General features: G+C 41.4%; 1 protein-coding gene across 1 annotated transcript in view; it reads right to left on the bottom strand.

Annotated features, from left to right (window-relative positions):
* Positions 1 to 25657, bottom strand: part of STARD13 (StAR related lipid transfer domain containing 13) — a 411711-nt gene that overhangs the window by 346385 nt on the left and 39669 nt on the right. Inside the window, exon 2 of the mRNA XM_089690866.1 lies at positions 17516 to 17650. Coding sequence (XP_089546992.1) covers positions 17516 to 17650 — 135 coding nt within the window. The remainder of the gene's footprint in view (positions 1 to 17515; positions 17651 to 25657) is intronic.

The following is a 25657-nucleotide window of genomic DNA, read 5'->3' as shown; positions in this document are numbered from 1 at the left end:
GCTAAGCAGGCACCAGCAATTTGTCCTCTTTGAAGCCCAGTAAGCTCTGACACATTGTGCAAAAAAAAAAATGAGTGTACTTGTGAGCTACTATGGTGTTTGTCTAAACTATTACCATTAATTAATTTGACAAACAAAACAAAACACAATATATGATACACCTGTGGTTCGCTGGCACTCACACCTACTCATTAGACAGTGGCGCAGTAATTAAAGATTTGGTTGTAATAGCACATACAATATTAGATTTGATGACATTATTTGGATTCATAGCTATAGTATTTTTATATATTTTTATTATTTTTTAGGTGGTATTTAGCTGTGCAAAAATTCCATGTATTGATTGTAATATACACAGTATAAGATGTATATAGCAATCCAGCAAGCCCTCAGTGAATGCTATACATGGCCTGTCCGTTAGTCAACGTCTGACGTTAGAGGGTTAATTAGCTTTCCACTGACAGTTTCATCTGTCGGAATCTGGGTGCAGCAACATACACATTTGACCCCATTAAGATGGCCACGCACATGCGGACTCCAATAAAATGGCGGCCGGCATATATATATATATATATATAGCAGCAATAGTTGTGATGTCCAATCATATCCCCCTGAAGATGAAGTCATGTGACCCGGTGACGTAACGCGTAGGGGAGGGGCTCTGACATCACGATGTTGTCTTGGACACAGCACAGCACGGCAAGCATAGCAGAAACTGCAGGACAGGCTGAAACTGTCTTACTCTGAAGCCTATGCTAAAAACTCTGTATGGAACTTGCAGCAGCAAATAAAGCCTTAATTTTAAAAGGATAAAGCACTATGATGGTTTTGTTTCTTCATACAATCATCCTGTGATATATTGGAGAGAAATCAGTATAGGAGGAAGGAGACCTTTGGAAGAAAAAGCGAAATATCCATCCAGCCATCAAATCCTGATCAGCAGCAGGCATAATCACTCCAGAGATCCCAGGTGGATTAAGATCGAGCATAATCATCCCATTTGCCATCAGGAATATCCTAAGCAAGAGGATCATCCCAGCAGTCCTATAAGGACAAAAAGCTAGTTTTGCCTTTTTATAAGGCAAAACCTGAGGTGAGCGCATAATAAAATCACACTGCACGTGGATTATGGGATTGCACCATCATAATTTAAATTGAAAGAGGACTGTCTATGAGCACTTTTTCATATATATTGTTTTTATCACTATCACTATTTACTATTGTCACCAGCACAGTATGCGGTATTTATTTATGATGTTATAAGCAGAAGATAATTGTATTTTATACACTAGATATAAGTATATATATCATTTTATTATTTTTTCATTTTTTTTAATTTTTTTTTTACTTTGGATTGTCATTTGAAATAGTGAATATTGTAATTATTTATACACAGGAGCGCGGCACAATTTATATATTTAAAGCTCTGACATGACTCTGTATTACTAGCAATGCATGCAGTGAATGACGAAAGTAAGGCTTCCCATCTGTTAGCTAGGTGTCCCATCTCACAGCAGAAGCAAAAGAATGTTACATCACTTCTGCTTTCAATGCAAAACATGTTGTCACTTTAACACCTGAAAATCATGTAGTTTTTGCATATTTTTGTCTAACCGAACTTGACACATTGGTACTGACAAATATTCCAGCATTTCTCTTCTTCCACAATGTTCACTCTCACATAGCCAACGTGATCCTGGTAATACGGAGAGAGAAAGGGGTAAACAAGGACACTGTGCAGGAGCCCAATGTGGTCCTTACCAACTGATAACAAGATCGATTGTTAGGATGCTGGTGGTTAATCCACAAAATGGTCAAAGTTGTAATGCTGCACAATAAAAATCTGTGACTTTGTGTAACAAAAAAAACATGCTTGATCTACCCACTAGCTTCTTGACAATTTTTGAGAAATCTGGGACACTTTTTAGGCACGGCGCCCCAGAGAACCCAGATGGCACCCTAGTTGAAATCCCAAACCCAACTAAAAGACTGAAAGAAGGTTTCTTTCTGAAAGATGTTGGCAATACTCACTTCTTTCCGTGCCTTTATACTTTCAAACAGACAGAGACTAATTTCCTAAAATGCAACGGTGAAGTTCATGTTCATTTTAAACATTCAATTTCTGGCAGAGAAATATCAAGAAACTGAGCTGATTCTTTATAACTGCATATTTGACTGAAACACAGGCCCACTTTATCGAACTGTCTCTCTAGTGAATCAGGTCCACAGTGTATACGGCTCAAGGAGCATGGAGCTGTTCGAAAACCCTTATCTTGAATTGAAACTTCATACTATTGAATTGAAACTTCGTACTATCAATACTTCTTTGTCCCTCCCACCTACTATCAATACTTCTTTGCGACTCTGCCCCTTTGAAGACGTCAAGTGATGAAACGCGTTGGGCGTGGCCTAGTGGACATGACGTCGGGACGGTCCTCCCAGCTGTCGGCTGTGAGATCGCGGTGCAGGAGGTTCGTCCCTTGGTTTTTTCCCTTGTGGATGTGTTATTATAGAGGCTGTCATTGCTGGTGTCGGCTAGACACCTTCCTTGTGAGTTTTATACTTTACTAATAAAATTTTACTAGTTTTAAACGTACTGCCCCATCATATCTCTTCTGATTCCTCGAGCTTTGCCCATGTTATTGGAAGACTGTTTGCTGCTTAGCTGTTCCATATGTGCTGCCTAGCTGTTCCATATGTGCTGATTGGATCACAATTGGTTGCTGTTCCTCTACTGGGATATCCTGCAGATCATCGCTCCCAGAGCAAAATGCTATCATGCTGGTTTATAATTCAATCAGCATATAGCTCTGGTGAGTGTATTCATTTCATCTGGTGTCGGATTCGCACATGAATGTTTGTTTCAAGATTGACATTAAATTGATATTGGATTATCACTGTTTATAGTGGCTGGACTTATGTTTATATTTATGGATTTTATTTGTTATTTCTATTATTTATCCTTGCATTTTTTGTGAATAATTAGCGCACTCTTTATTTATACACAATTTTACCTTTTTTGGTTAGAGGTGCTGCTTATTATTTTATTTATCTTGTTATTTTCTGTGGCGCTTCTTATATTTGTTACAAAGTTCCAATACTACCAGCAATTGTAAAAGTAAAAATGGCACCTGGACCACTACAGAAAATGATAATAAGGTCAGGGAGATATTGTCAGCATATCCTGTCCTGCAGTGATTTAACAGGGCACCCTTATTATTATTATTATACAGGATTTATATAGCGCCAACAGTTTGCTCAGCACTTTACAATATAACGGGAGACAATACAGCAACAATACAGTTGAATACAAGAGGGTTAGGAGGGCCCTGCTCCTTGGAGCTTACAATCTAGGAGGACACAGCACTGGTTATATTCTGAGCACTACCTGGTCTTAGCATCAGACTCCAGTTGTCACGAACAAACTGGTTCCTAACACCAAGCCTACCAGAGTTGATCAAGAGCTCCTGAACTGACTGGTTTTTGATATACTGAGCATATATGACAGAGAACATGGAAAAACTGAAAATGTATTCTCAAAATCCAGAGCAAGTGATCAGAGAACAAAGCAAAGAGTTTAAAAGCAGATGGGAGAAACTGACATTTTCCCACCCTAGAGTTGATCCAAACATGACAATTTGTAAGTGGATTAAAGGGACTTTTGGGTTACAATCACAATCTGGGATACTTTGTTTAATCTCCTTTGACAGATTTAGAAAGATTTACACAGGATAACAGAAAAAAAATGACAGGAATAAGCCTAAAGTGTATTTCCAATTTTGCAGCCAAACTGAGATAACACCTACGTTATATTTGGTAAATGTTCTCATTCTCATAGAGTAACATAACAAAAAAAATGTAATTAACTGTTTACAATTTTGCTTGCTCTTTTCTGAAAACCCAAAAGCTGAAGTTTTCCTCTGCTATAAAGAGGGGGTTGGAAGTCAATGTTTACCATAAATATCCCTGTCTGTACTGTGCTGGCACATTTCATTGTCAGTTGTAACTTAGATCTGACCACTGTCTGTCCTAACAAAGGGTTAAAGATCTAGAAGCTAGGCTTTTTCATTGTATATGAAGGAGCTGAGACTGAGGAGTTAATTTTCTAAAACTGGAGAGTGAAAAATCTGGTGCAACTCTTCATAGCAACCAATTAGCTTCCAGTTTTTGTTTGTCAAAGCTTAATTGAACAAGCTGGAGTTAGAAGCTGATTGGTTTCTATGCAGAGCTGTACTAGATTTTCCACTCTTCAGTTTTAGTAAAGCAATCTCTATGTGTGTCTCTGCTTGTCAGTAGGGACAATTTAAGTTTCCTCTCATTTCAGATTTTTAAGAGTCGCTTGCAGTGTTTCTGAGGCCTGCTCCAAATAAACTCCTAGAAAGGTAAGAAACAAATTATTTAATTACATTTAGGCATGCTGTGTGAATGGGAACACATAACAAACATAAAGTAGGGTTTTCTCAAATTTGATTTCAAAAGTGGAAATATACTTTAAAGTCACTCTGTAGATTAAATAAAAGAGCCAAAACAAGGGTCCTGTAGAAAGAAGTTTGCAAATACCCCAACTGCTCCTGTTGTCATCAATTGCCAGTGTAATGAAGATGTTTCAAAATCTAACACATCCAACAGATCTGTGAATGTTGGATTTATTATCCCTTGCACGGAGTCATCTGCAGGTAGGTGCAACCACCTTATGGTGCTGCTGCACACCTTCAGCATTACGCTCATTATTTATTGTTTAGTGTTGTATTGTATTAAATAGGTAGTTAAAAAAAATTCCTCCTGCAAGGTTATGTCTTAATGTGCTAGTATGCATTGTGTGCTAGCACATTATGTGAAACTTACTTTGAAACAAAGATCTCCAGCAGCACGCTGTCACTGCTGCAGAGGCTTCCATCTTCACCAGGTCTTCCTTGAATGGCTGAGATGTGAGACATCACTCCCACGCATGAGTGCAGAAGTCACAGCCCCAGCACAACGCTCTGAAGGAACAGCACGGGTATGCCATTCCTTCAGTGTGGATGACCCGGTGATGTCACCGAGTGCCGCTCACTAGAATATCTCCTAAATGGTGCACATTTAGAAAATATTAATTTTACTTACAGGTAAGCTTTATTATAAATGTAAAATTAATAAGTGCAGCGCTAAAATGATAAAATCTATCCCATATGAGAAATAACGATAAATTATTATAAATAAATGTTCAATAAAAGGTGACAGTTTGTGTGGATATAAGGTGCGTAATGGTAATGAAATCCACTGGCGGTGCTCCAAATAGGTGTGGTAAAAATTACGCACTCACCAGATGCGTAATTTAGATACGCGTTATGTAAATCAACACAGGTCTCTTTAACAGGTAAAAGGTCTGGTCTGAGGAGCAGATAGTCCTCCTTCAGGGTGTTGTTGTTATAAGCCCAGCGGAGAGTAAATAGATCCAGGTAGCCAGAGGTCCCTTTAAGGGATGAATAGGTGAAGATGCCTGCTTACAGGAACTCCCTTCTCTGGATTCAGTGGATGGATGGCTGGATCAAACGGGCTCTATAAACAAAATGCTCCTCCGCGGAGACCATGAACCTGCATATTTTGCTGTTTTATCGATTTCTACTGTTTGCAACATTTATTATTTAATACATTTTTTTAAACTACTACACTATGGGCACCATAGTGTAGTAGTTTAAAAGAATTTATTAAATAATGAATGTTGCAAACAGTAGAAATCGATAAAACAGCAAACTATGCAGGTTAAACAGCGTCAGGTCAGAAGAGAACTAACCCTCCAGAAAACTAAGATGGCCGCCGGGCCTCCACGTGGTTCCGGCGGCGTGACGTCACGACGTCCTAGGCTCCTCCTAACGCGTTTTGTGCACCCCACTTCTTCAGAGTCGGATACCATCCACTGAATCCAGAAAAGGGAGTTCCTGTAAGCAGGCATGTTCACCTATTTATCACCATTACAACTGCTTGAAAACGATTTTCTTTTCTTTTTTTGTTGTGGTTACTTGAATAAAGTTTATTCAATAAATATGCAGCACTACCCCCTTAGGAGTCGCTAGAACACTTGGGTCCCCCTATAGTCCTGTACAGCCAGGCATCTCACACATCTTCACAAATGCTTGCATCCAGAGTCAGAAATCAGTCCTTGAGCTTTGGTTTTGTTTTATTTAGGGGATTTGAACTCAGATAGTGTTAGGGGTATACAGGATGCCCAAGGGTACTGAGGACAGCTTTCTGGGACTATTTACAAGCCTCCACTGCAACACAATCTCTGTTGCAGAGCTGGCCAGTGTCTCCTTGGTGTACCACCCCAGACCCTAGATGAACTTCCCCTGTTCACACAACAATCTGGAGGTATCCCTGAACAGGGGATCTGGTTCCTGTCACTTTAGGAGATGAACAGTCACTGGTGGATGGCTAACATAGTTTCCCACCAGAGTGCTCCTTTCCCTATTTGCCCAGGGTGTGCAGGTGTACTGTCGCAAATCCTCTCCTGGGCCTCCTTGCAGCCTCCATTCTTCAGCCTCACATCTTCCTCAGTATCTTTTACCTTAACTCTCCTGCAACTGAGCAGGCTCCAACACTTTTAAGGGTGTCCCAGCCCGTTGCCAAACCTCCTGTTGGGGATTGGCTAGGGTCCCTCAAGAGTGCATCCAGCCACTCCTCAGATCCACCCTCTGCCTCTAGGGCCTCCCTCCAAGGCCCTAAGGCAGAGGGAATTCCAGAGGGGCTAGCCTGCAGAGCCTCTCAGCTCCTGACCATGATTTGACCTTCTGGCTGTTACACTCAGGCTGCTACTCAGCCCTCCTCAATAACAATTAAACTCTAGCTCCCCCTAGCTAAACTAGGAGGGTGCTACAAATATAATCTGTCTAATGACAATGTATACCAAACTGGCATGTCTGTACGTACAATATGAACAATGAATGCCAAACAAACAAGTTTAATTAGCTTATACTGTGAAAAAAGCTATACTAATCTCTTCACTAGTGTGTTAGCATGCTGCTGTCATCTACCTCAGATAGGAAATATGAAGTTGTGCTCTTTGCACATCATTACACAAGATGTTTGGAAGCCTTTACCATTGGGATTCCACTGATGATGTGTAAGTAAGTAGAAAAGACAGTTTCATCTGCTCTCTATGGGAAGTACTTCCTGACCCACGTCAACTAATTCTCTAAACAGAAGTAAACAACAAACAGGAATAAAAAGTAAGGCTGAGATGACCTATTTTCTGCATGCAGTTCTAATTCAGGAATATTCTTTGAAGCTGAATGCTAACTATGGCACTAATATTAAAGTGGACCTTCACAATGAATTAAATTGGTGCTAAACTCTGCAATACTTACTTCCCTTTAATGGTCCAACATCCCTTGCTGGCGTCATCTACTCTTTTTCTGGGTGCCAGGTTGCAACCACTCTCATTGGTCGGTGTGGGATGACGTAACTCTTAACTAACATTATAGGACTTATGTTCTGTAACTCAGCACTTTCGTCTTTTGTACCTAGGTAAGACTGATATTTGCCTTCCCAATCAGATTCTGCGAGTGTGCAGATGTGCCGCAGACAGGGGCGGACTGACCATTTGGAAACTCGGGCACTGCCCGAGGGCCCTGGGTCAGTAGGGGGCCCCATGAGATGCCCCTGGTACCTTTTTCATAGGCTTTTTTGATTTTGAGCAAAGACACAGGGGCTCATGGGGCCCCATGATCCCCTATTGCCCGGGGGCCCCATGAGTTGTCAGTCCGCTCCTGGCCACAGAGCGTCATGTCCAATGCATTTGTGAAGACAAATTTGCAATCTAATGAATTTTCAGATGTGCCGCAGGGCTCCGGATCCCATGCATGCGTGTTCCCAAATTAAAGTGCTATCTGTCCTAAGAAAAGATGTACATAATGCTTAGGTAGACTACAAATGCTAAAAAGTATATGTATAGTATGTGTGAAATCAAGATATCGGCAAAATGGAAACACACTCTGGGAAGAGGGTTTAGTATGAAAAATGGCCAGGGCTCAAGTGAGGTTAGTCAGTTCACTGGGTATATGCAAGGGTGTAACGGAACCGACCCCAGACTGCGCTTGGGTATTTCCGTTAGACTACCGCTTCCTCGTCCGAACACCGACAACAGACACCACAGCTGATCATACAAGACTAGACGTTACCAATCTTGAAGTAATCCAGAAAGTAGACTAGTTTATTTGAACACAGATACAAGATATAGACACTCAAGGGACAAATCCCCCCTCCCTGCATAATGTCACAGGGCGGGCCAATCTACATTTAGTAACAAGAGACAGACACACAGGTATTCAAACTTCACTCCAGCAGACAGTCCCATCAGGAGGGAGGGCTGCTGGAGACAACCCCTCACTAAGCTAATACACATAAACACATACATTCCATAATAGTTTGCTCCCAAGCAAGACAAACAGAACAATGGGATGCAACCATATAACACCAAACAATCCACAACCCCCCACCCCATCTATCTCCTAGACATGTCTACACAATATTAGGACAGATCACCCTGTACCCCTAACAGGCACAGGGTGACTTATACATAAGGGGGATATGGGGAGCTGAGACAGGGGTCTCCCCACCTCTCCAAAGTGAGCTGGGTTCCATGGGCCCCCCACCCAAAGTGACTCCCTTCACAAAGAGCTTACATTCACTTTAAGGATTTGAAACCTACCCAGCTCCACCCCATGTTCATGTTTTTCTGGCAAGGCTGCCAACACAATATATATGTTCTTTTATGGGGCATGGGCTAACAATTATAGACTGCTCAAACCATTTACAGACATATAGACATAAAACAGTAGCCTGTCCATAATGATCTCATTATCTTATAGGCAACAGTGGTATAATAGTAATATTCTATTAATTATGTTGTTGATCATCATGTCTGACAGCGGAATGTTCATCCACTTTCAGTCATAAAACAGAAGAATAGTGCAAACAAAGTACAGAGGTTGTTTATTTAGAATAAAATAAATGTGAATATTTAGGGCTGTGCAAAATTAACTTATAGTTAGAAGAATGGAGTTGGATTAAACTCAAATGCAGGAAAATATCAATACAGGCATTTTTTTTTTTTGCTTGACAACTTCATTCAATCTGCATTTAATATGGACAGTTTTACATTTCTTCACTGTTGCCAACCACGCTGTCTGACAGCATGAGATGTTATAAATACGTAAAAGACATAACCACTGGTTGATAAAGTGTACAGACCAATAACCAGCAGAAACAATAACATTTTTTATAGCTGAAATCTCTTTCACCAAGCAGGGAGAGGCAGTTCTCTAGATGGCCATAATCCATGAGATTCTAGGGTGAAGCAGCACACCCACTCCCTAGCTCTGGGCACTCTGTGTGGTGTAAATCATACATCCTTTGCATAGCCCAGGGCTGCACCATCCAGGGACTTGCATACCTCAGTTGCCCCTGCAGCCACCCTACTTCATTCACCAGTAGGCAAGGCTACACATCTGGCAGAGGCCAGTGAGAGTCCTCCATCACTAGAGGTGAGCTCTAGTCCTAGACTCCATCTGCAACAAACCAGTGTCCTTCCTTGCTGCTCTCCTCTCAATGTGCTCTGTTAGTCCTTGTGGGAGCAATGATATGCAGCATGGAAAAATATTCTGTTGCACCGCTTAAAGGTCCGGCAGCTGGACTACTTGTGCACCATCCATGGTCTCTTAAGTTTAATAGTAAAATACCAGCCTGTGCTCTTTGTTTCTACTACATTTCAGCCAATTCTCCCTCTTTAAATATTTCCTGCTGCTGTACAATTTTGCACTGCTGGATCCTCAGGGGTCACTTAATCCTTAAGGAGATTTTGAAAGAACTTAGCCAGTGGCAGGAAAGTTTTGCATCTGTGAGAAAAGGGGCAGCCTCAGTGAACTACTGATCAATTTCTACACTCACTGGCAACTTTATTACACCTGTTCAATTGCTTGGTAACACAAATTGCTAATCAGCCAATCACATGACAGCAACTCAATGCATTTAAGCATGTAGACATGGTGGAGATGACTTGCTGAAGTTCAAACCAAGCATCAAAATGGGGAATAAAGGGGATTTAAGTGACTTTAAACGTGGCATGGTTGTTGGTGCCAGTTGGGCTGGTCTGAGTATTTCAAAAACTGTTGATCTACTGGGATTTTCATGCACAACCATCTCTAAGGTTTACAGAGAATGGTCCAAAAAGAGAAATATCCAGTGAGGGGCGGCTGTGTGAATGCCTTGTCGATGTCAGAGGAGAATGGGCAGACTGGTTGCTGTGAAATTCAGATGGTAGGGTCAGAATTTGGCATAAATAACATGAAAGCATGGATCCATCCTGCCTTGTATCAATGTTTCAGGCTGGTGGTGGTGGTGGTGTAATGGTGTGGGGAATATTTTCTTGGTACTAGCAAGGTGTACCTAATAAAGTGGCCGGTGAGTGTATGTGCTAGTCAAAGTGGACCTATTACTGCTTGGTGAATAAACCAATGTGTTGCTGCAAAAACTACCCATAAAAGCCTTTTTTTAAGCTAAAATGAATCAGATTGGAGTGTAATTGCTGAGGTATGTATGCAAAGTTAATTGTAAAAGAAAAAAAATCAATTCCACAGCAAAATATGCGCTACCGCTGAGCGTGTCGCTGTCATTTTTTGTGAAAACTGTCCTGTAAAATCACATACAGCTTTAAGGCTTCCCCTAAGCATGTTTAAAGGGCTTCTGTACATTTAATGTTGCCTTCGAACCCATATGAAAAAAACACCTTTGTCCTTAGCGAATTTTAAATATTTGTATTGCATTGGTTCATGTCCTCTGTGGCAGTGCCCAGCTTCTCATGCCTTTTTTTACAGCAGTGTGCCTATGAGTTCTAAAAATGGCCAGAATCTATGAACAGGATTTAGCCCTATAGATTTTATTGGAATTCACTACTAAGTATGACTTTGACGAATTTCAAATGGGATTTGCCCAACCCTTGGTAATTCAAACCAAGGCAAGTTTGCCTATAGCTAGCAGTATTTTGCAGCATTTTTAGTAAACATTTGCAAAGGAAAGAAAAGTTCACCTTTGTAAAAAAATAATGAATGGACATCTTTTTGCAGGTAAAAAAAGCATGTATATATTTTTTTTAAATTAGGAGCCTGTAATTGCTTTACATTTCTCACAATCAACAGATCATGGGTACAATCTCAGGCTATTGCAGACTGTCATTCTAGCTGTCTACCCGTACCGAAGCGCAGGCTGTTACTGAATGACAGGAAGAATCAATGACCTACCTAGAGCACTTACCAACACCCTGGTAGTTCACGGAGAGCTACAAGCTGTCAGCCGCAATGGCTGACAGGAGTCATAGTTCTCCCATTCACAGAACTCTGTGAATGAGGGATGTGGCTTGGTGGGCAGAGCCCCGCATGGCCATGTTTTTAAAATTGTGACAGCGGGTGCGGGGAGAAGAGCCCAGGCCCACTATCACAATGGGTGATCAGGATGTAGGGTGGGAAGTGCAGGGGCTGCTGCAACATGTTACATGTTACACCTTGAATATGCGTGTTACATGTAAGGAAAGATGAACTTATCCTTTAAATACTGCATCTTTGCACTGACAATAGCCATAGCAAAAATAAATGCTCTACCAAATTCTTCAAACACACACTAAATAAAAGAACAACTCAACAAGGTCAAATTTGCAGCACATTTCCCACGCCAAATGTTCCAACATCAACACAGTGGATGATCTGCATGATGTAAAATACTAGGAGATATACATCCAAAAAACATGACTCACTGGCTGTCCATTTCCTGCTTGGACTTCCTCTGGCTCTACAGCCTTGTTGGTAAGAAGATCGTCTGGTAAATGAAGGCATATTTCCCCATCATGTTGTAGGTCAAGTTTGCATAAGATATTTACAGAAGAGAACTAATTGTTACCATATGGTGCTATAAAACTGACTCTGTATAGTTACTGGCTTTCTGGTGATGAAATATATTTGTAGGACTACAGGCATGGTTATATTACTAAAAGGAAGAACAAAATGGTCCTATAAACAGGACAAGAATGACGTCAGTCTTCACACTCTCTTTACCCCTGAAGTTACTTGTATTTGACAACATTTGAGAATACGCAGCTGTCTCTGCTGATTTTTCAGACAGACTCGGGAGAAGATGTGAAAAGAAAATAATGTAAAAAGCATTTGGAGAGGTCACTGTGTCAGAGAGAGGATGCTGGAGGTTCCCAAAGAGAGCAGAGAACACAGTATAGGATATTGATCAGATGGGAGCTTATTAATGTCAACAATTTCTGTTAGTGCTCAGGTTTGAGTTATTCATTTTATTGACACATCATAGATGGTTGCTGCATGAACTGGGGCTAGTCTGCCAAAGTTTCTCCAGCTCTTTGCTTATCTCCTTAATGAGAAACATACCAAGAGTCCAATGTGGACCTCTACTTCAAAGCAATCCAAGGTGAACATTGAAAAATACACAACGTTCTCCCCATCTCAAGCTGAGATAGACTGTGCCTGCTTGTACAGTGGTTTGTCTAAGGAAGGGTGCAGAAACAACATATACTGGGCCTAGGGTTGCCATCTTTTGGTCCATGAAAACAAATGGGATGGGGTGTGGGGGAGGTTTGCAATATGGTGTGATTTATTATATCAAATTACTAAGTTATTTACAAATTAAATATATTTTTTTTAATTTTGCACCACTACACAAATGAAATAAAATGATAGGAATGAAAATGTTTCCATATGAACAATAAAATATGCAAAAAAAATATAATAATAATAATATTGTATAATAATATTGCAGCTCCCCCAGCCCCCTCTTATACTTACCTGAGCCCCAACTCGATCCAGCGATGTGCATAAAAGCAGAGGCTGTCCAGGGTCTCTCTCCTCACTGGCTCACACAGCAGCAGGAGCCAATGGCTCCTGCTGCTGGCAATCACAGCCAGTGAGTTGATGAGAGGAGAGAGCAGGCAGGGACGAGCCATCCTCTATTTGTAAATGGACAATATCTATTCACAGGAGTGCGGATCAGGAGCGAGCCTGCTCAAGTGCTCCCAAAGCAAGAGACTTGCTATTGGGGGCACATGGCAGGGGGAGGACCTAGGAGCACCAGCGGGGAACCGAAAAAGAAGAGGATCAGGGTTGCTCTGTGCAAAATAATTGCACAAAGCAGGTAAGTATAACATGTTTGTCACTTTAAAAAAAAGACAACCTTTAGAACCACTTTAAGTGGGAGACAAAGTCTCTTGATTATTAATTTAGTGTAATATGTATACAATTGAATGAGTTGTCATTTGCACATAACACATGAATGTACATATTTTGTTGATAGGGTGGATTATTTATTTTATTTTTATTTATTACAGGTACTAATATAGTGCCATCAATTTACACAGCACTTTAAATATATATACATATGTTGTACATTCACATCAGTCCCTAACCCTCAAGGAGTGTACAACCTAAGGTCCCTAACTCACATTCATACATACATATACTAGGGCCAATTTTTTAGACAGGATCCAGTTAACCTACCAGCATATGTTTGGTGTGTGGGAGGAAACTGGAGTACCAGGAGGAAGCCCACACAGGCACAGGGAGAACATGCAAGCTCCAGGCAGGTGGTGACATGGTTGGGATTTGAACCGATTACCCTAGTATTGCCAGGCGAAAGTGCTAGCCATTTAGCCACTACGCTGCCCCATTATTTGTGATAATTTTCTGAGTATCTTAGTAAATACTGTAGATACAGTATACATATAGCTTCTTTGGGTGTACTGCAGAGTCAGGTGATCAGGAATCATTACTATTTACAGTTACCTGACATTGGTAGGTGAGTGATGGTTGCTATGTGTAGAAACAACTACAATGCTCTCCCAGGTGGGGAAGCCATCTGGGGAAGCTGTAAAGGAAAGAAGACTTTGGTGTCAGCACTGTGATCTATATGGTCAACAAGTGTTTTATGAGCTGTTTGATTCAATACAAAGTTAATACATTGGGCTCTATGGAGTGCTTGGAGCATGTAATAAAAAGACAACTTTACAAAATGTCAACATGGGTGGCCACTGTTAACATGAATTACAGAGCAGATTCATAATGTATGTCTCTTTAGAGTCCAATTGTAAGATATTGCAGCAGTAGTTTGTCTTTCCATTCCTTCCCATGAAGATATAATAAAGGTGTCACTCTTTCAAAGCTGGATTCCAAGACTGTTTGTTTATGCTCTGCTATGGAAATATGTCATACTTCATCCATCGCTTTTCTTTATGAAGCTGTAGTGGTTGGGTGTAGTTAAAGTCTGGAGAGAATGTTTTGTCACTAGAGTTGAGCCTTGAATTTTGTGGGGGTTTCTCACTGTGTTCATAGACTGATTATACTGGACAGCCAGAGTACTTTAGGGGGTTACTTAAATTTCTGTGTGAATATCAGCATTCACATAAACGTCCTGAATAATTTCTGTAATGCAAACTCAATTTCATTGTGTGCCACATCAGCATTATGGTTGTCCTCAAAGGGCTGGTTGTATCTGTAAGACTAGATGTCCAGAGCACCCCCTCTCCCCCCCTTACATCATGTCAAGAGTCCCCCCCCCCCCCACACATCATCAGACGTCAAAAGATCCCCACCCTCCCTTACATCACAATGCATCCATTTACCTTGTGCTGCTTCTGGGAATAAGCTGGGGGTGGAGCCAGGAAGCAGAAAGTGCAGGGTCTGGGGGAGGACCAGAGGAGGGCTGGAGTCAGATGCCAGAGTCATTTAAATGCTGAGACCAGAGGATGTGGTGACAAGGGGTTGCTGCAGCTGCACAGAGAGGGACAGGATCTGTAGGAGGAGTTCTGTCCTCCTCTCTGCTGCCAAATGCTGAGATGAGGGGGCAGAGACAAGCTTCTCCCTGGCTGAAAATGCCGCAGCTGCAGGAGAGGTGCAAGGGCCACATGAAATAGCCTGGCATGCCAGATTCTGCCAGCAGGCCTTGTGCTTGACACATGTGCTGTAATGTGTGTAATATGTTTATTTCCTATGAATGTCAGCTCCATTTAGTGGCCATAGTGTGGTACTTTTCCTGATTGAGATATTTCATGAGAAATAAACATATTAGACAAATTACGGGGTTTATTTGGGATATTGAGACATTCACACTGCAATTTTTTTTATAAATAAATCCAAAAGTTCATTAAATAGCCAAACTTTTTTTCTAGATTTGGATGGTGTGGCTAAGAATTAGAACCCCTGTCAAGTTTTACTGCTGTACAGAGAGAGATTTCCCTTCATTTTCTATTTTGGCTACACACTTTTTACCAGACATGATGTGAAGGAATACAGGCAGAAGTTAAAATGTTTTTTTTTTTTTTATTAAGTTGGGAAATACTGGAATCTGTCAGTTTTTACTGCTGTCTGTTTCCCTGTTGCAGAGTTTCCTTATCTACTATCTAGTCAAAGGCTCCATGCACACTGGGTGCAGGGGTGGACTGAAAACTCATGGGGCCCCTGGGCAATAGGGGATCATGGGGCCCCTGTGTCCTTGCCCAAACTCAAAAAAGCCTATCAAAAAGGTACCAGGGGCATCTCATGGGGCCCCCTACTGACACCGGGCCCTCAGGCAGTGCCCGAGTTTCCAAATGGTCAGTCCGCCCCTGACTGGGTGTTTTAATAATGGTGGTAACGTTAGCTGTGTAAAGTCATGTTAAAAATGTGAGTTTTCCAGCGTTTTTGCATTAACGTTTAGCCGTGTTTTTTTCACGTTTGCAGTTTTTAGAGGGTTTTTTTTTTTAAAAAAGGTCCAAAAATGCTTGTTTGCTGTGATTTACCACGTTTTGCCATGTTTTTCAGCATTAGAGATATGCAGCTAAAAAACTCCTCTAGAAACCTATTCGTCCTGGGGTTTTTTCCAGCCAGAAAAAGGCCCCTGTCAAAAAACATTGATTACAGTCAACACATAGGATAAGATGCTGGGGGGTTTACTGGCTGTAGAAAAAAACATCAAAAGCCAAAAACAGCAGCTGTAAAATGTCCAGTGTGCATGAGGACTAACTGTGTCACCAGAATAGAAAATTAAAGGTCATCTCTCTCTAACAGAGCAGTAAAACCTCACAAGGGTTCTAACCTTTCCTGCTCCAACCCATACGAGAAAAAAAAAAAAGGTTTGGCTACAATGTAAGGCCCCTTTCACATTGAGCGGATCCGTCAGTTGATCCGCTTGCTCAGCGGGGGATCTGTCTGCTGATCTCCACTGAGCAAGCGGATGACAGGTCTGTGTCTGCTCCGCTTATGCAGAGCGGACACGGAAACAGCACGCTGTCCTCTATGGGCGGTCAGATGGAAACGGACCGCCTGTCCAATCCAATGGATGGAAGGATCCCCATCCATCTCTTTTTGGCAGACTGGATTTGATGTTGGTGGGTGTAAAGGAACACATATCCCTTTACATCCACCACTCCATAGAGGAGAACAGAGGTTCTGATTGGGTCCGCCTGAAAAAGGGGGTCCCCGTGTGAAAGGGGCCTAAGGCAGTATCCAAACACAGAAAAGTAAAAAAAAAAACAACACAGCTAAATACCCCAAAAATTGGAATAACTGCTATAAAACACTTCCTACTAATGTGGTTCTATCCAGTCTATTCACAACATAAGACTAAAAAAGGCAGAAATTTTAATAAAAGCCCAATCAGCACTGTATAAGCTTCAGATGTACAAATCCCACTACAACACCCATATAAAAAGCCACTTTTATAAAAGATTGCAGAACTTTATTAAAACCCCTACTGCTGTTTAAGACCTCTATAACTTGCTTACGCATACAAAAAAAGTTAAAAAGTTAAAAATCAATAATAAAGACATTTAGGGAACCTGTATATGACCCGGTGCATAATAATACATTGACATAAATGACTGATCAATATATGAGTATGCAAACTAAAAAAAACTCTATACCACTGCAAGCCATGTTCCATCTGTTAGAAAAGCATATACACAAATATGTTTTCAAAGCACTCCTTTGATTACCTGTATGAGAATCAGTCGGGGACTGACATGACTACAGGACTAACCCTGCCAACCAAACAAAGAAGCTTAGCTCAACCTCTTGGGTGCTACCATCATGTAGAAGGCAAAGATACTGAAAAAAGTCAATGCTGAAGTCCATACATAATTGGACAGAGTTTAACCATAAAAAGTCAATTTGTTTAGTATAAAGCAGAAAGCTAATGTGTTCCAGCTTACAAAGCCTTACTCATAGCTCATGGGTAAGGTTTGTAGGATGAAATACTTTCTGCTGTATACTGAACCACTTGATTTTAAATAAACTCTGTCGATTATGTATGGACTCTCATGTTGACTTTTTTTTTTTAATAAAACCTCCCTAGACTTCTGGGCTAGTTAGAATATGGTCACACATTAAAGAGATACTGCAACAATTTTAACAACTGCAAGAGGACAAATGACCAGCTATCCAGGTCATTGCTAATGTTTTTTTTTAGAATGTACATAAGAATAACACTTTTACTGTACCTGATCTGCCAGAAGCTCAGGTGAGATACACATCTGATTAGCCCCTGTAGTGATGGCATCTTCAATGTCCACATTCAGCTGCTCCAGTTTCATCATGAGACACGTCATGGATTTTGACCACTGTGACCTTTCTTCCTTTAAAAAATAAAAAAATAAAATGATTTCTACAGTTTTACTGTCATGGCGGCTGAGGTGGTAGCAGCGCCTGGAATGCCCCTTCTAAGACAAAATGCTAAGAGCAGTACCTAAAGGAAGCTGCTATGACAAATGGGGCTACCAGTATTCTAGGTGTACATGGACTTGTATGACCTGCCTGAACCCTGCCTGCCTCCTGGATGCATCTAATGTGGCAATAACTGGGTCTGCAGCAGGGGCGGACTGACAACTCATGGGGCCCCTGGGCAATAGGGGATCATGGGGCTCCTGTGTCCTTGCCCAAACTCAAAAAAAGCCTATGAAAAAGGTACCAGGGGCATCTCATGAGGCCCCCTACTGACCCCGGGCCCTCGGGCAGTGCCCGAGTTTCCAAATGGTCAGTCCGCCCCTGGTCTGCAGTGACTTTCACACCTGTTATTTTTAGGGTTCCTCAAACTCCATTAGCAGCACTGCTAATGGTGTAGGGTCATGCTTGCCTATTTTGTCAAGCACAGTAAAAATCATCTGAGCATGATACTGAGTGGAATCTGATAAGTGTAATGGCAAACACCAAATGTTTTCTTTTTATTGTACTCTCACAGAATATCCAATAACAACTGTACTTTATAAGTTGGTTACGAGTTAAGAAAGACTTTAAAAAGAGTTAAAAAAAATATAAGAGCTATTTTTGTTGTTATTAATACTGCACTTCCCTTTTTTATCCTGTAGTTAGAGTTCAAAAACCTACAAAAAAGATTTCTGTGGCTATTCTTATACAGTATATGGAAAACTTTCATAAATCTTATTATCTACTTGTGGAATTGATTGTGCTTTTGAGAATTATACATAGGACCTAAAGTGTAACTAAAGTCAGTGTGTCGGAACGAGTGAACTCCTGCTCAAGTTACATCATCCTGCACTGGCCAAGTATTACGGCCAAGCACTGGCACCTGGGAGAAGCTGAAAAGAAGATGGCGATACGGGTAAGGGACCTCGGACTATTGGGGAGGAGGTAAGTATTATGGACTTTATTTCCATTTTAAAGTGCATCTGCAGCCCAAATATATCTTTAAATTTGGAAAGAATAGGAAGACAAGGGTTAGAACCCCTGAAATTATTTATTGTTTTTTGCATCATTACTGGAGAGATTTACTCTTTTTTTTGTGCCAGAAACAGGAATTGAGACTGAAAGTGATAGGAAAACCAAATATTTTCAGTTGCCACCAGACCAGACACAGAAAGGAAATCATGCAGTGGAGAAACTTGTACCAATGGCAACTAAAAAAGAAGTTCCTTACTTTGGAGAAATCTCCTCTGACTTCCTGCTGTGTCTTCAGATAGGAAATGAAGCAAAATCTCCCCAGTGGAATGTAGTAACACATACCCTCTTATTGGCAAGTTTTAGGACGTTAGTGGTGTGACCTGTCTCAGTAACTCCAGAGAAGTTGGTAACAGCCAGCAATGTAATTCACTAAAACCTGTGCATATAATGGCTTTGGAATGCATAATACTTCCTTAACAAAATTAGAGTTTTGCGTGACTCAATAGGGTGGATTGACTAAAGGCAAATTGACTGTGCACTCTGCCAGTGCTATGGCACTCATTTTCCTCAGACCTTAGAAAATGTTTTTAAGGTCTTTTGATTTCCATCATCCAATCATGTGCAAGCAAAAATGTTGTTTTTATTTCTTAAATTTTCCTTCACCCAATTGGGTTTTCTTTACAAAGTAAAGAGTTACCACATTTACTAGGCTCTGGGGAAAATTAGTACAACTGAACTTTCAAAGTGCACAGTCTATTTGCCTTTAGTAATTCCACCTCAATATTTCTTACCCCAGCTCCAAAACTTTCACAAAACACATTATTAGGCAATTCTGGTAATTTAAAAAAAAATCACTCTACCTTTTCTCAAATGGAGTGTCTGCCATTTTATTAGAAATGTTCAAATCTGACTTTGGTTTAGTAGATTTCATGTGTACACATGCTTAGTGACAACTAGGAACAAATCATGGGAGAGTTACGAAAACTGAAGCTCTCAGAATCTGATACAGCTGTGCATGATAGCCAATCAGCGTCTAACTTCAGCTGTTCAATTAAAGTGGTTGTAAAGGCTGTAGGTTTCTTTACCTTCATGTATTCTATACACAAAGGTAAAAAACCTTCTGTGCTCAGCTCCAACCACAGCCCGCCTAATACTCAACTGAGCCCCTCTCAAACCAACAATGTGCATGGGAGTCTCAACTGCCCCAAGTCTCTCTCTCCTCATTGGCTGAGACACAGCAATGGGAGCCATTGGCTCAAACTGCTGCCAATCACAGCCAGTGAGCCAATGAAGAGATAGCGGGGGGTTGGGCTGAGCTGCAGCTCTAGGTGTCTTATGGACACAGAGCAGAGCTCGGGAGTGAGCATGCACCAGTGCCCCCCATAGCAAGGTGGCTGCTCGAAGCAAAAACATTGCACAGAGCAGGTAAGTATACCATGTTTGTTATTTAAAAAAAAAACACAAAACAAGATAAACCTATAATATAACTTTAAGCTTTGACAATAAAACATGGAAGCTGATTTCTATTTAGAGCTGCACCAGATTTTGTATGCTCCAGTTTTAGTATATCTTCTCTGATGTGCTATAATATGATAATGAAAATGAAGATGAAGCATGATCTCATAGCTTACGGATTACCGCTCCCTGCCATTTTATTTGAAAAACTAAGGTAAGACTCCCAATAAAATTAAAAGAGAGAAATACATGAGAGACAGAAGAAATAGGAAAAAGAAATTATTATTTTATTGTGTTGTATTTAAACTGTACATTCCCCTACAAACTTGCTTGAAGGTGACAGAATATTAATTTCTAGGAATAATTTCAAGTCAATACCGTGTCAGCATTCTAGTGCATCTATGGATGCCATAAGGCAAAAAATGACTTTGAATTTCTCCATTAAATGCGTATTGCTTACAATCATAGTATTCAATGAACCAGCTTCAATAGTAGCACGTCTGTCTGGTTTCTATGCCTGTAAGCCTTAAACGTGACAAGCCCAATCACTGCCAACACATCTTGACCTAAAATTCTGGAATGAGAAAAGAATCAAACGTAATCTCAATAAGAACTTCTGTTGAACAAGGTCAGAAAGTTAGTTGTTCACTGAAACCATGAAAAAATGTAATTAGTGTGCTAGGAGCAAGCCACCAACACATAAGGGTTATGAGAAACCTTCGAAGAGTTTGCCTCCGTCAGCTAAAACAACCCCCAGTATGAAAGAGACATTGTTTTCTTCCAATTCCATTCATGTGTATTCCACTCAGCAGAATTTTTATTTACATTTCATGTTTGTCTGTATTCATTTTACTGTGAGTTCTGTGGGAAGGTTCATGTGTTATTGAATAATATGGTAAAATAATCTTCTTGTCACAAATGATGAATTATGAATGTGCGATGATGGCTGAAACGGAGAACAATCTTTAAAGAGATCCAACAACCAAAAATTATTTTACAGTACTAAACTTATACCATAGTAAGCAGGCATTCAGAGCTGCCTGCCCGTGGATCCTTATACAGTATCTTGCATAGTGGTCCAGCAAAAGCCCAAGAAATCTGATATCAAAATTCTGATTTTAACAACCAAAGCTGTTCTTGGTCCACTCTCATCTTACTGCCAATGCCTTCCTGTTGGCCTATAAGTATGAGGGATGGTCCTAGAGCTTTTCCTAGAGCTTTTCTTGGACTGGCCTCATGGTCTACTACTTTGGTGGAGGGGCTAGACCTACAGCCCTTGGAGTTCCTATTTGATTATTGGATTACGTGGACTTTGGGGCTAATAGAGAAGTACATTTGCCGGCAGCTACACCTATGAACTTAGCATCACTGATATGCTTTTAGAACTTTAAAGTGGACACAGGGCAAAAGAGGGCTGAGGACCTTTAGTCTGGGAGGCAACATAATCACCTGTTTATGGTAGTAACACATTTTTACAGGCTAAAGAAAGTGTATCAAGTAGGGTGTCCTGGTGCAACAGTGATTGTTGGGCATCATGAAAGAGGGGTGTTCACTAGGGACATGGTTTATTGTGACACACCTTTTCATATCCTCCGGTATCAGCTTTCTATGCAGTCAGTGCTGGCACTGGTGTATTTAGGTTTTGTGCTCCACTAGGCAACACAAAAATCATCTGCCCTCACGGACACCGACCAACACAACCGCCCTTCTCCATCCCATGGAGAGAGCCTGACATTGACCAACATCACCCCTGCCCCCCACCCAGGAGGGCCTTCCACTACCCCTCCAGCGATAGAGAGACACTTATCTTCACAGCTCCAGACATCCCCGGGAACGAGAGCCAGGCTCTGCATACACCATCAAGCACCCCGCAGCATGTCTCGGATCCCACCTGGTTCCCATGGTGTGCGTGTCCTTTTTTTCATCCCTTCTTCTGGGGGGAGGTGCTGCAACCCTGAAAAATGCGCCCTAGGCAAGTGCCTTGTTTGCCTTGTGGTAAATATGCCCCTGAGTGCTGGAGGACATCCCTCTGCCAGATGCAGTTCTGAATGGGTAGCAGGCAGCTATAAAATGACCAATCAGCATGTGTCACTGTGGGTCTTGCTCTAATTAATGTCTGAATGGTCTCAACACTCTGGGCCACCAGCCCAACAAATCTTATGAGGACTAGTTTACTTACCAATAACCTGCAGAGAAACAACAGATTCCTACTGTAGCCCTGGTCTGTAGTGCTCCTGCCTGCAGCCACACAGACCAGGCTGTCATTGGAATATTACATATACACACTCGGTGCTGCAGCTGTTCTCCATCACCTTTGCTGCCAGTAAAGAGAGGAGGAGAAAAAGTGGACACAGGACATTTATAAGGCTGTGAAACTACCACTGCGAGCTGGAGGAAAGCCAGCCCACTGCCCCATGTTGCAGAGGATACTGTGACTGACTGCTGTTCAGCCTGGGAGGAAAGAGGACTGCTGGGACATTGGAAAATGTGGTCCCCCACAGGCATCTTCCTATAAAGCCAATACTACAAGTCCCAGGATACTAGAGAGCTACAGCAGGAATGGGAAGGAAGCCTAGGGCTGTTTTGGGAGCTGAGATGGGATCATGAGAAAGAAAGAGAGAGAAATTCTGCTGCCAGATCTACCCAGAGGTCACAGCTGTGAGAGACTACCACTGTTTGGTGCTAGGTTGCTGCTGACCAGGGGCGGACTGACCATTTGGAAACTCGGGCACTGCCCGAGGGCCCGGGGTCAATAGGGGGCCCCATGAGATGCCCCTGGTACCTTTTTCATAGGCTTTTTTGAGTTTGGGCAAGGATACAGGGGCCCCATGATCCCCCTATTGCCCGGGGGGCCCCTGCATTGGCAGTCCGCCCCTGCTGTTACATCATCGGGTCTGTGGGAGACCGTCATCACCAAGTCTTTAGTCGCAGCCAACATAATCGATTCCAGACAGTGATGGAGACCAGTAATAATCACAGATCATTTGGTGGTGGGAGGCTGCTGGTCACAAATTCCTGCCCACTTCTTAAAGGGACAGCGTCATGTATTTTTAAAATACAGCTTGGGTATTTACAAACGGTATTGTAGGTTCCACTCAAATTTGAGTGCTCCAACGCAATAACCTCGGGCCACAACAATTATCAATACATTTGCCAGTGATAGGGTTTTGGAAAGACTCACGGACCTTTAGTTCCCGATACCACCACTCTAGTTAGGATATCCCTGGTTTTAGGGTTCAGGGGCAGAGACCCTGTGGTCCTCCAGTCATTTATGATGTTGTGACAATATTTTTAACTGTTACAGTTTACTATTCTGTATTTTTTTTGGCCCATTGGAAATATTTTCTCAAATAAACCCTCCACATCTAACCTTGCTGCTTTAGAGGGTGTGGCATTGTCGGGAAGGTTGTTGGCATCCAGAATCAGGGAACCCAAACATCAGCGGTAATCACTGCACCAACAATTGCCTTTTTAATGATATAGCCCTGCACATAACATTCTGTTACAGATAATTTAGGCTATTTTATTATTATTATTAATAATAATAATATTTGGGCATAGTAGAGAAGGATTATAATCTGTCCAAAGTGGATTCCCCATTTGAAGATTTTCCCCTAGTCTCTTGTTCAGGTGAAATTTGGGATTTCCCATCACATCCTAGTTACACTGGTCACCAAGACAAATAAAAAGGTGAATCTCCCCAATAAAGGAGAACAGTTAAAAAAGCCGATGTTCTAATTCTGCCCTAATTTTTTTTCACTTTAGGTTAGAAATAAAAAAGCAAAAGTTTCTAAAGCGTTAACATCACCACAAACAGAATAGGTATGGCCAATTAAAGACGCAGCAGGAATTTGTAGAACAATGACAGAATGTTCAATACTATGTTTAGAAGTGGAGATCAGCAAGAACACATGATTTTCCTGGACTTCCCCCCACAACTTCAACATGATGAGTACTGCTGCCAAAAATCCCATACCTATTGTGTCTGTCCTCATTTAGCAGGTTTCCATTCTTATTTTTTCATGTACAGGATTTGTGTTTTATATAGAAAGTAGAGTCGATTTTCCATCAGGGTATCATTTGAATTGCTGAGTACTACCAGCAGAAATCTGTAGCATCTAAAAATCTCCCTAGTTATTTTCTCTGTTGGTTTGTATCTGACTACAATGCTTATCTATCTATTGTATCTGACTACAATGCTGACTACATGCAATCATGAATAGGCTGCATGTACACTCACAGACTGCTGTGCCAGCCACCCCAGTGTCCCTGATTACTGCCACTGTGTCCCTGATCACTGCCCATTGTAGTCAATAATAAACATGCAGCCAGCCCCTGTCACCTGTTCCTGTGTTCACAGTAACATGGCCATACACCATATCAATGTCCTGATCACCGCCATACCAACGTCTGATCACTGCCATACCCCATACTAGCATCCTGATCACCGACATATGCCATACCAGCTCCCTGATCACTGCCATACCAGCATCCTGATAACCTCATATGCCATACCAGTATTGTGATCACCGCCATACACCATACCAGTGTCCTGATCAACGCCATATCCTATACCAGTGTCCTGATCACTGCCATACCCCATATCAGTGTCCTGATCACCATCATATTCTATACCAGTGTTCTAATCACTGCCATACACCATACCAGTATTCTGAACACCACCATACCCCATACCAGCATTCTCATCGCCGCTATACCCCATACCAGCATTCTGAACACCGCCATATCCTATACCAGCATTCTGAACACCTCCATACCCTATACCAGCATTCTGAACACCGCCATACCCCATACCAGCATTCTGATCACCACCATACCCCATACCAGCATCCTGATTACCGCCATGCCCCATACCAGCATCCCGATCACCACCATGCCTCATGCTAATGTCTTGATCACTGCCATACCTCACATCAGCGTGCTGATCACTGCCATACATCATACCAGCATCCAGCATTTTAGGGTCTCAACTGCTCAATTTTCAAATATATTTCCCATAGTTTGTAGGCTCTATAGTTTTCACACAGAATAAATAATATACACGGTTTTGGGATATTTATACCCCAAAAATGTATCAGAATACGGCCTGAATTGATGAAGAAAATGTATCTATTTGCAAAATTGTATAACGAAGGCTAAGCAAAAAATGATTTTTTTTTCTCACAATTGTTGGTATTTTTTTCATTTAAATAGCAAAAAAATAAAAACAAACAGTGGTGATCAAATACCACCAGAAGAAAGCTCTGTCTGTTTTAAACAAAGGATAAAATATTTAATATGGGTACAGTGTTGCATGACGGAGCAATTGTCACTCAAAGTTTTGAAAATTGGTCTGGACTGGATAGGGGTGAAAGTTGTAATATTATCCTAGATTTCGTCCACCTTGGCAACAAAAGACATACAAACAAATGAGAGTGTCCATAGTCTCAGTATATATACTTCAATAGAAAAAGGTTATTTGACTGTCATCATAGCAATAAAGGATTTTT

The sequence above is a fragment of the Staurois parvus genome, unplaced genomic scaffold (genome assembly GCF_062004578.1).
Source record: "Staurois parvus isolate SC_StPar_1 unplaced genomic scaffold, SC_StPar_1.0 ptg000544l, whole genome shotgun sequence".
Taxonomy (NCBI): Eukaryota; Metazoa; Chordata; class Amphibia; order Anura; family Ranidae; genus Staurois; species Staurois parvus.
This window is presented reverse-complemented; position numbering and strand designations above follow the sequence as displayed.